This window comes from Theropithecus gelada, chromosome 15 (assembly GCF_003255815.1).
Source record: "Theropithecus gelada isolate Dixy chromosome 15, Tgel_1.0, whole genome shotgun sequence".
Taxonomy (NCBI): domain Eukaryota; kingdom Metazoa; phylum Chordata; class Mammalia; order Primates; family Cercopithecidae; genus Theropithecus; species Theropithecus gelada.
Window position 1 is genome coordinate 89,388,338 of NC_037683.1, and position 12,191 is coordinate 89,400,528.

Below are 12,191 nucleotides of genomic sequence, written 5' to 3' on the forward strand. Positions count from 1 at the left end.
TTGATGGGGACACAGGCATTAAACCAGTAATTGTACTAATTAAGGTATAACTAGAGGTGTATATTCTTTTGATTCTATTAATATGAGATGGTATAATTAATGACGCTGACCTTGCCTGGGGAGTTTTGGAAGACTTCCTACTTGAGATGAGACTCAAAGTATGAGGAAGAGGAGTTCAGTCGGAGAGGGTGGAAGTAGGGGAGGTGCTACAGGTGGAGGGAGCAATGAGCGTGACACACTCAAGGAATGGAAGGAAGTCCAGCATAGCCAGTGTATTAGTCCATTTTCATGGTGCCAATAAAGACATACCCAAGACTCGGCAATTTACCAAGGAAAGAGGTTTAATGGACTTACAGTTCCATGTGGCTGGGGAGGCCCCACAATCATAGAGGAAGGTGAAAGGCATGTCTCACATGGCAGCAGACAAGAGAAGAGAATGAGGGCCAAGCGAAAGGGGTTTCCCCTTATAAAACCGTCAGCTCTTTTTTTTTTTCCCCCGTCAGAGTCTCGCTCTGTTGCCCAGGCTGGAGTGCAGTGGCACGATCTTGGCTCACTGCAACCTCTACCTCCCAGGTTCAAGTGATTCTTCTGCCTCAGCCTCCTGAGTAGCTGGAATTACAGGCATGTGCTACCATGCCCAACTAATTTTTGTATTTTTAGCAGAAACAGGGTTTCACCATGTTGGGCAGGCTGGTCTCGAACTTCTGACCTCAAGTGATCCGCCTATTTTGGTCTCCCAAAGTGCTGGGATTATAGGTATGAGCCACCATGCCAGCTGATCTCTTGAGACTTATTAACTACCATGAGAACAGTATGGGGGAACCCACCCCATGATTCAATTATCTCCCACTGGGTCCCTCCCACAACATGCGGAAGTTATGGGAGCTACAATTCAAGATGAGATTTGGGTGGGGACGCAGCCAAACAGTATCAGCCAGAGTACAGAGAGAACGCTGGTAAGTGTGATTTGAGGTGAGGCCGGAGAGAGGCTGGGCCAGACCACGCAGGCCCCTAGGTCAGAGGAGGAGAATGGTCTATTCAGTGAGTTAGATGAAGCGTATGGAATAGTTCCTGGCACAGTGTGAATAAAAGTTTAATACAATATTATTATTCCGATTTACTTTTTAAAACTATATTATGAAATATTATTAATTGTTGACTGATACTATTTAGTTTAAGGGCAAAGGGAATCCACTAAAGGGTTTTAGGCAGGGGTAGGATATAGAACACAGCCGGATTTGTATTTTGAAAGCTTCATTCCAGCTACTGTGTAGAAAACATATGAGAGGGGGTTGTTCTGTGAGGATCTATCTTCCTTATGGAGATTCTGTTTCTTTCCATGAGAACTACTGTATTCACCAAAGAGAGCTCTTGACAAAAGTTACAGGCGATGAAAACTCTAAGCTTCTTGGGATTTTAAGGTTTTCTTGTAAAGGATTATGCAACCACTCCTGAATTCTACCCTTAGTCCTCTGGAATCTTAAAATGGGCCTGTAAATCCCTCCTTAAAACACTTCTGGAGGCTGGGGCTGGCATCTGTGCCCTCTTCCTCATTGTTCACTGCCGCTTCAGAGTCCAGGATCATTGAGATGAGAAGCTTCCCCGCCTGCATTCCCCACTTGTTTTCAGAGTCCAGGATTTCATCTGTGTAGGTCAGAGCAGTTTCCACTTGAATAAAAAATGTGAGACTTAGACTTTCTTTCAAATCTTAATGATGAGACATTTAATTACTGTGTAAAGCCCTAGTGAGGACATGATTTCTAAATAGCACAGAAATCGAGTGGGATGATGGTTGAGAACGTGATGAAAAGAAGGGAATGAGAAATGAAGCTTTTATCTGGAAAAATTAACCTGGGCCAAGACTTTTTTTTTGTTTTTTGTTTTTTGTTTTTAAATTAGGAAAGTTGAACTTTTGACTTGTCCCAATTGGAAAACTTCCTGATGATAGTCATTATTTTAGGGCAGAGCCATGGATGTCCTGGAGAAACAGCTACTATAGTATTTGCCCAAAGCATGTGAGCGTCAAAGAATGGAATCTGGGCGCTGCAGTGGTCTTGGGAATTAACTAGCCCAAAGTCCAATTTTATAGAACAGGAAACAGAGACGTAGTGTATGTTGTTTAGCTCTGGTGAGTGTCAGCTGGAATTAGAACCGAGCTCTTCTGTCTTCAATGCGTGGTTCAGTTTTCATTCTGTGATCTACATTTTATAATTTGCTGAGAAAATATGGTTGGTTGAGGTTTTGCTCGTTTGCTTTTCCAAAGTGGACAGGGGCTCATTTTCAAAGCCATCCTAAACAGATCTACCTGAGGAAAGGTGTATGTAAATGGGAGGACTGGAATGTTAAAGAAATGGGTAAGATAAAGTAGAACCAACTGTCTTTATACAGGAAACTTAGGTGATTGGTAGGGTGGTATGATTTTTGTCTCGTTTTAGAAATTGTGATTTTACTTTTAGTTTTGCAATAAATGAATAAGAGCTCTATATTTATACTCTCTACAGAAGTCAGAAACAAACCGAGTCATGTTATCTTTGTGAATGATCAATTGCTTAAGACATATTTCAAATTAGCTATATAAATAATCTAACAAGGTCTTTCATTGTACATTTCTCAGAGCAAACAAAATGCAATGTGTTTTTATAACTAGATAGCTATTTGATTTTTTTCCCCCTCTTTCCCACATTTGGGTATAGATTGATATAGAATTACTTAAAATGCTGCATATAAATTAAACATTAAAAGGAGATTGGAGAGGCTAAGCTGCCCCATTATAATCTTTAGTTCCGCAGTCACTGCCTCAAGGACACTCCATTTCGTATCACATGTCCTTCTTTAGAAAAGTGATCACCAAGGTTCAGGTAACATTTAAGCACAGCCAGCAGCTGCATAATTTATGGACCTTTTTCGTTTTGTGTTCCTTTTTAAATGAAAAACAGGAAAACAGAAGATGTTTTTCATGCATTAATGTCTTTCTTTTGTTCTTTCCTTCCCACCTTTCCTTTGCAGATAGGGGCCCTGAAGGACTACTACCACTTCTACCATAGCAGGACGATTAAAAGGTCAGTTATCTCAAGCAGAGGGACCCACAGTTTCATTTCAATGGAACCAAAGGTAAGAAGAACCAGTTGGGTGGGGACCAAGAAGCAAAGCTTCTGCATTTTTCATTGGTGATAACACACTAGGAGCTGATGACCAGCATGAAGACTCAGATTTCTAGAACTGTCATATTATCCTTTGGTCTAGTGTCTTTGCTTCCTCTTTAGACAAAAATAGGCAGTGGCTTGATTTTTATTGAAATCCCAGTTGTAGAGCAGCCCAGGGGTATCCATAGCTATGGGTTCTCACAGAGAAGTGAGAGGGCCTAGGGACTGGGGAAGACAGTTTGATTGAGAACAACTGAACTGTAACAATACCATGCTGTCTGCCTATTTGCATACAGATCTGAGGTTGTATGAGCTCCACAAAAGGAGGGTTTTCTTCCAGAATCCTTAGGTCAGGGGTACAGATCACCGTGAATCCTTGTGATTTTACTTGGCATTGATAGACCCACACCATTGGCAGCTTCAGGACTAGACTGTGTCTGGAACAGGTGGGATACTGAGCACAGAAAGGGGAGAAGCTGACTCCTGCTCTTGGGGCCTCATCAGGTATCTTTCTTGCGCCAAGTCCTTTTGGGTTTTACAGACAACATAGCCCTGGGAGAGCCTAGAAGCAAGCATGCTATGCATAGGTTTTCCCGTTTTAGAGAAGTGGGGCAGCATTGAAATGGGAGATGGGAAGCTGAGGGTTGTTAGGGACAAACTAATAGCCGACAACTAAGACTCTGAGGTCGAGTTAAGTATCTGCCCTTATTCATTCAGTTGGAGGAAGGAATGGAGTTTTGACTGAGAACTAATTGGCCTCTCTGACGTGTCAAGTAAAGGGGAAGAGGGCACGGCTGTACCAACTTGCCCTAGTTCCTCAGTGGGCTCCTGATTGTGTATTCCTGATTGTAGGGTAGTGTTGCTTTTTTCCCCTCCTTATGATTTGGGTTTGCCCTAAGAACTCATTTTCAAATAAACTGGTAGATAAGTCCCTACCAGTGTGCATAGCAATCTCATCTAGATATCCTCGAAAATTATATTCCTTATAAAGCAAAAAGGCCCCTGGAATTAATATGCAAATGAGGTTTGCAATATTGCGTCTTGCCCTCAGTTATGTGCTGTAGTTAGCCTTGTTTAATTTTTTTCTGGAATATTATGACACAGTGTTCGTGATTGTGAAATTGTAACTTGGCTAGAAAAAGCACATCTCTTCTATGTCCCTATTTTCTGTGGGTTATAGGAATATCCCCTAATACATTTTCATGGTCTGTGGATTACATGTTTTTTCCTTTGTCACTATTCAGAATTGAAGTTTTCTGGAGAGGCAATCAGTTTGGGACATTCATGAATTAGCTGCATTTTCAAAGCAAAGTCTTATTTTTCAACTCTTAAACTTTTTTGAAGTTTTTCTTGAACTTTGATAATTAAAATGATGCTAATTTCAGACCTCATGTACAAAATCAATGTGAATTTGATTAAGTACTCGTGGTTTGGGAAGTAAGAACAGAATGTTATGAGGCATTATTTTCATGATGAAGGATTTACTGAACGTGGAACTATTTCAATCCTTCTTGTTATCTTGGTGCATCTTGGTGTTTATTTCCTCTTATCTCAGTGCATCACATGGCTTATGCGTGATCCGACAGAGACCTTGTATAGTAGGACATGTGGTACCTGGAATGCACTCCTATTTCAGGAGAGCGGGGCCATTGCAGACCAGCCCAAGAGTACATGCTGCACTCCCCTGCCTCCTCAACAAAAATAATCCCTTAGAGTAGAGCCACAACTTACTCTCCATTCCAATGCCGTCTGCTCATCATTCCTGGCTAACATTTACACAAGACAGCCACAGTTCCTACCAGCTCTGCAGAAGGAGAGCCACAAATTGGGAATTGCCCACTCTTTGGATCTTTCTTGTAGTTCATTTATTCATTGGCCCTTTTTCGAGCCCGTAGCAGATGCCAGGCCCTGTGTTAGGCTCTGGGGTTTGGAGATACACTAATGCCCGAAGGGAACTTGCTGCTTTCAGGGAAGAGCACCCAGAGCATTGCAGTGCTTCTCAGTGTTGGGGGTGGGGGGAGCAAAGGACATTGGGAGTTCCTGCTTTTTTTTTTTGAGACGGAGTCTCACTCTTACTGCCTAGGCTGGAGTGCAATGGCGCAATCTCAGCTCACTGCAACCTCCAACTCCCGGGTTCAAGTGATTCTCTTGCCTCAGCCTCCTGAGTAGCTGGGATTACAGGTACCCACCACTACCCCTGGCTAAGTTTTGTATTTTTAGTAGAGATGGGGTTTCACCATGTTGGCCAGGTTGATCTTGAACTCCTGACCTCCAGCGATCTGCCCACCTCAGCCTCCCAAAGTGCTGGGATTACAGCCGTGAGCCACCGTGCCTGGCCTTGTGTTCTTTGTTTGTTTGCTTTAATTTTAAGAAACTTTTTGTTTACAGAGAATGTGCAAACATGAAAATGTTACAAAGAATTTCTATATACTCTTCCTAGATCCCCCAAATGTTAATGCTTTACATTTTACTACAAGTAGTTGATCATTCTATCTACACACACATATACACACATATTTTTTATTTTTATTTTATTTTATTTTTGAGATGGAGTTTTGCTCTGTCACCTAGGCTGGAGTGCAGTGGCACAATCTTGGCTCACTGCAACCTCCACCTCCTGGGTTCAAGCAATTCTCTTATCTCAGCCTCCTGAGTAGCTGAGACTACAGGTGTGTGCCACCATGCCTGGCTAATTTTTTGCATTTTTAGTAGAGACGGGGTTTCACTGTGTTAGCCAGTACGGTCTTGATCTCTTGTCCTCGTGATCCACCTACCTCGGCCTCCCAAAGTGCTGGGATTACAGGAGTTAGCCACTGCACCCGGCTGATATACACACATATATGTATGTAATGTATGCATATATATAAATTTTCTGAACATTTGGGATCAAGTTACAGATATGATGTGCCTTCAATTCTAAATACTTCACTGTGTAGTTATTTAAAATAGGGACATTCTGTTTTATAACCGTAAGTATAACAATAAATATCTGGCTATTAATATTAATTTAATATTATCTACAGACTTTATCCAAATTTTTTGATTGCCTCTGGGGCCAGGATCACATTTAGTTGTCATGTTTCCCAAGTCCTCTTTGCTCTGTCATATTTCTTCAGCTTTCTTTTTTTTTTCTTTCATAAGCTAGAAATCATTTAAAGAGTACAAGCCGGTTATTTTGTAGAATATTTCTGAAGTTGTGTTTGTCTGTTTCCTCATGATTAGATTGAGGTTTGGCAAAAACATTTTTGGCAAGAATATCAGAGAAGTGATGTGTTCTTCTCAGTGCATCAGATTGAGAGGCATGTGATACTGCTTTGTTTCATTACTAGTGGTGTTAACTTTGAACACATGGTAAATATCGTATCTGCCAGTTTCTCTACTTTAACATTACTACAGGCACACCTCAGAGACAGTGCAGTTTGGTTCTAGACCTCCTCAATAAAGCAAATATTGTAATAAAGCAAGTCACACAAATTGTTTTCCAAAGCATATAAAAGTTATACTGTCCTATAGTCTATTAAGTGTGTAATAGCATTATGTCTGAAAAATGTATATACCTTAATTAAAAAATATTTTATTGCTGAAATATCCTAATGATCTTGTGAGTCTTCAGTGAGCCATAATCTTTCTGCTGGTGGAGGGTTTTGCCTCAGTGTTGATGGCTGCTGACTGCTTAGGGTGGTGTTGCCGAAGGTTGGGGTGGCTGTGGCAACTTCCTAAAATCCAACAATAATGAAATTTACCATGTCAGTTGACTCTGTGTTTGCCAACGTAGTTGATTTCCCTGTAACTACGGGGAAATCACAAAAGATTTCCCTGTAGCATGCAATGCTGTTTGATAGCCTTTTACCCACAGTAGAACTTCTTTCAAAATTGGAGTCAATCTTCTGAAACACTGCCATTGCTTTATCAACTAAATTTATGTCATATTCCAAATTCTCTGTTGTCAATTCAACAATGTTCACAGCATCTTCACCAGTAGATTCCACTTTCTTTGCTCAACCATAGGAAGCAATTCTTTACCTGTTCAGGTTTTATCATGAGATTGTAGCAATTCAGTCACATCTTCAGGCTCCACTTCTAATTCTAATTCTCTTGGTGTTTCTATCACATATCATATCTGCAGTGACTTTCTCCACTGAAGTCTTGCATTCCTTAAAGTCATCCATGAAGGTTGGAATAAACTTCCTCCAAACACCTATTAATATTGCTATTTTGACCTCCCCTTATGAATCAAGAACATTCTTAATAGCATCTAGAATGGTGAATGCTTTCCAGAAAGTTTTCAGTTTACTTTTGCAGATCCATTAGAGGAAACACTATCTATCAGAGCGGTAGTCTTATAAAATCTATTTCTTAAACACATTTGAAAGTAGAAATTAATCCTTAATCCATGGACTGCAGAATGATATCGTGTTAGCAGGCATGAGAACGGTAATCTTGTAAATTTCCATCAGCGCTCTTGAGTGACTGGGTACATTGTCAGTGATCAGTAATAGTTTGAAAGGAACCTTTTTTTAGTGATAGATCTTAACAGTTGACTGAAAATATTCAGTAAACTATGCTGTAAACAGTTGTGCTGTCATCCAGGCTTTGTTGTTCCACTTATGGAGCACAGGCAGAGTAGATTTAGCGTAACTCTTTTTGTTTTTTTTTTTAAAAACAGAGTCTTGCTCTGTCACCCAGGCTGGAGTGCAGTAGCACAATTTCAGCTCATTGCAACCTTTGCCTCCCAGGTTCAAGCGATTCTCCTGCCTCAGCCTCCTGAGTAACTGGGATTATAGGCATCCACCACTATGCCTAGGTAATGTTTGTATTTTTAGTAGAGACGAGGTTTTACCATGTTAGTCAGGCTGGTCTCGAACTCCTGACATCAGGTGATCTGCCTGCCTTGGCCTCCCAAAGTGCTGGGATTACAGCTGTGAGTCACCACATCCAGCCTTCCATTTAGCGTAATACTTAAGAGCCCTAGGATTTTTTTTAGAATGGCAAATGAGCGTTGGCTTCAATTTGAAGTCACCAGCTCCATTAGCCCCTAATACGAGAGGCAGCCTATCCTTTGAAGCTTTGAAGCCAGGCACCTGCTTCTTTCTAGCGTGAAAGTCATAGGTGGCATCTTCTTTCAACAGAAGGCTGTTTTATTTCCTCTACATTGACAATCTGTTGTTTAGTGTAGCTGTCTTCATCAATGATCTTAGCTGGATCTTCAGTATCACTTGCTGCAGCTTCTCATCAGCCCTTGCTACTTCACCTTGCACTTTTGAGTTATAGAGACAGCTTCTTTCCTTAAACCTCATGAACCAACCCCTGCTAGCTTCATACTTTTCTTCTGCAGCTTCCTCACCTCTCTCAGCCTTCTTAGAATTGGAGAGTTACAGCATTGCTCTGGATTAGGCTTTGGCTTAAGGAAATGTTGTGGCTTGTTTGATCTTCTATCCAGACCGCGAAAACTTTCTCCCTATCAGCAATAACGCTGTTTCCCTTTCTTATCATTTGTGCGTTCATGAGAGTAGCACTTTTTAATTTCTTTTAAGAACTTTTCCTTTGCAGTCACAAACTTGGCTAACTAAGAGGCCTGGGTTTCTGCTTATGCTTGCTTTCGACATGCCTTTCTCACCAAGTGTAATCATTTCTAGCTTTTGATTTAAGTGAGACCAGAGTGACTCTTCCTTTCCTTTGAACACTTAGAGGCTATTGTAGGGTTATTAATTGGCCCAATTTCAATATAGTTGTGTCTTAGGAAATAAGGAGGCCTGGGGAGAGGGAGAGAGAGATGGTGAATGGCCAGTCAGTCTAGAGCAGTCAGAACAAACGCAACATTTATTGATTAAGTTCACTGTCATATGGGTGTGGTTTGTGGCAACCTAAAACAATTACAGTACAATGATCACAGATCACCACAACAGATATGATAACAATGAAAAAGTTTGAAATATTGCAATAATTACCAAAATGTGACACAGACACACGAAGCGAGCACACGCCGTTGGAGAAATGGCACCAACAGGCTTGCTCGGTACAGGATTGCCACAAGTCTTCAATTTGTAAAAAGCGCAATATCTGCAAAGTGCAATAAATAGAAGTGCAATAAGACAAGGTACACTTGTATTTCCCTTTTCCCAATTAATAAGTGTTTTGTGGGAAAATACTTAGAGACTGCAAATTTCTACGAGCTCATTTTTGATTTTTTTACTCCCAGCTGGCTTCATTGGGCATATAAGGCAAGTGTTGGTGTGACTTGGTTTCTTGGGCAGGTCTCCTTTTCTTTGATCTTGGGTGTGGATAGGGTGGGTGATTTGTGTGCCGGAGTGGAGGTACATTTGTGGGTTTGGACCACGTGAAATGGCTTCGTGGAAAATCGGTGATGCAACCTTAAAGTTATTTTTGATCACCACCTTCTCAAGAAAGGAAAAACACATGAGTGAATCGTAGGGGATACACACACTAAACAGATCCTGGCTTTTACTTACTATAGTAAATTGCACACTCCTTTTTTCCCCTCCTTTTATTCTTTACTTACAAGGCTCCAAAGAAGGAAATGCAAAAGTAGCCACATTGTAAGAACAACCCTCTTGGTGCTAAGAAAATGATGTGGTCAGTTTGGGCACATGAGCCCAGAGAACAAGAATAGCCTTGACTCACACATATAATGTGTGTTAACATTATGTTATGATTAACTTTTTAAATGACAGAGATTCACAGACTTCTAACATACTAACATAGAAGCACTAGGGCAATAATAACACAGTTTTGCAGAAAGTGCTGTTATATTTTAAAGCAGTCTGCCCAATAAGGCTTTCATTCTTCTTGTCCACATCTTTCTTGTTGACTTACCAACATTTCTCCGAGAGATCTAAACTAAATTTTAGAAACAATAGTCTGAGTTCACATCCTCAAAGCCTCTTACTAGTCTGTCTATAAATTTTGGCCAGCCACAGACATTTGTGTCAAGGACAGTGTTATCTGTAGGAGAATATTGGATGGAAACTCTTTAGTTGCTCACGGAGTTGGAAGAGTGTGAGAGAGGGAGTGAAGAGAAGAAGATTGTTTTCTTTCATTTTCCTTCCCCTTATCCAAAACCAGAAAAACTAAAATCCTGACTTTTCTAGTAGGGTAGGGCATTTTTGACTTTTGAAAGTAAAACCATAAACTGCCATTAAGTTAGACACCCATGCCCTATGCATATGTAGTTAATTACATAAGCATGGCTTCCCCTTTTTCCTATTAGATTTTATCTCAAAGGTTCTAGCCTATCAATCTTTTATCTTTTCCAATCCTTTTTCTATCCTCCAGTCTATTATGGGTCAGTTTTTATCCCAAGACTAGGACAGTGTCACTCCCTCTGATATGTCAGCGATGGGCATCTCCCATCTTGTTGCTCCCTATGTTCACCTCAGCCAGCCTGCCTCTTCACGTGGTTGTGTGTGGCTGCGTTTCTCACTTGGAAAAGTTATTCATATGACATTACTTATTGTGGAATCACAGACTCCTTAGAATTAGAGTTGATTTAGTCTTATCACTTTATCCAATGCTGCCATACCATCCATTGTATTTCTTTTTCTTTTCTTTTTTTTTTTTTTTTTGAGATGGAGTCTTGCTCTGTCACCCAGGCTGGAGTGCAGTGGCCAGATCTCGGCTCACTGCAAGCTCCGCCTCCCGAGTTTACGCCATTCTCCTGCTCAGCCTCCCGAGTAGCTGGGACTACAGGCGCCTGCCACCTCCATCCATTGTATTTCTAAAAGGAATTTTTTTCAGATCTGTTTGAACATTTCCAATGAAAGAGGCTTCACCATCAGACAGGGCAAACATTTCTATATTTTAAGAGGTTTAACTTGTTAGTTATAATCTGCTTGCCTGTAACATCTATCCATTGAGTCTACTTTTGCCTTCCAGAATTCTATATAGTGTTAAATCCATTTCTTCATAATAGCTCTTTAAATAGTTGAAGCCCTTTGTTTATTCTCTTGGAAAAGCAATTGTCTCCTTATAAGTGTGGCCCAGCATCAAGTTCAAGGCTTTAGCTTCCCATTTGTTACATTTATCCATAGCCATTTCCTCTGAAGAGAATTTAAAGCAGAGCATTCAAGCATTGTGCAATGAAGAAAGGGCATAGGAAAAGGACAGGAAGGGAGAAATGAAGCGATTGGATGTAGCTGGCAGAATTAGATGAAATCAGACCTGTGAAAGAAGAAAAGCAAGTTCAAGTTTCCTACTCATTCAGGTTGGTGTCTGTTGTGCTCAGGATTAGATTTTCAGGTGCCTGGGGTTTCTCTTTTTGCCTCAAGAGTAAAATAGGTGTGATGGAGTAACTGCAGTATAGGAGCACTTCCCTGTACATAATGGAGAGGTTGTGGGCACCTACTCCTTATCATCGAATTCTATTTCCCCATGGATTCACTTTATAATTTCAGAAGTATTTTTTCTTTACTACTAATTGATCTGCAGTCGATCCGTGGAGGCAACCATCACATTTGCTATCTCTTTCCTGAACTTGGAGACGAAACCATTTGCGAGCTTTTTACGTACAGTTGATCTACTAGGTGAACTTTGGAGTTAAAGAACCTTATTTGGTTAAAAATAAGTATTCAGAAGTGTGTGAGGTCAATCTTACATGGCTTACATTGCTACCATGCCTCTTCATTAATTGTGGCCATACCTTTTCACAAATAATATTTCATGGGGTCTAGCATAGCTTCAAAATGAGTTTCACCTGGAGTTCAAGTGCTTCCTGTGCAGGCCACTGCTGCATTGCCTCTCTCCCAGCCTGCCCTCCTTCCAGAGGGCACTCCTGGGTGTTTTCTTTGGCAGGTTAACATGCTGCTCTTCAGTTTTAAATGCGATAATGACTTAATGTTTGGGCTTTCTTTTGTGCAGTGCAGTTTTGTAAGTGTAATATAACAATCCAGGGTTTGTGCTCATCCAGCTGTGTGGGCTGATCCAGGGTGTGTTGAGATCTGTGGCTTTGGCCTTGTGTTCCTGCACAACGAGGGTGGCTGTGTTTTCTTCGGGTAGGTACCTGAGGCTTTGTGTGGTTGCTTAGGAATGGTG

At 40.9% G+C, this 12,191-nt stretch overlaps 1 protein-coding gene across 2 annotated transcripts in view; it reads left to right on the plus strand.

The window, feature by feature from the left end:
• PCSK5 (proprotein convertase subtilisin/kexin type 5) overlaps positions 1-12,191 on the plus strand; it is a 466,873-nt gene that overhangs the window by 38,742 nt on the left and 415,940 nt on the right. For both annotated transcript variants that reach the window (XM_025360325.1, XM_025360326.1), the window contains exon 2: positions 3,007-3,111. In XM_025360325.1, the coding sequence (XP_025216110.1) occupies positions 3,007-3,111 (105 nt within the window). The remainder of the gene's footprint in view (positions 1-3,006; positions 3,112-12,191) is intronic.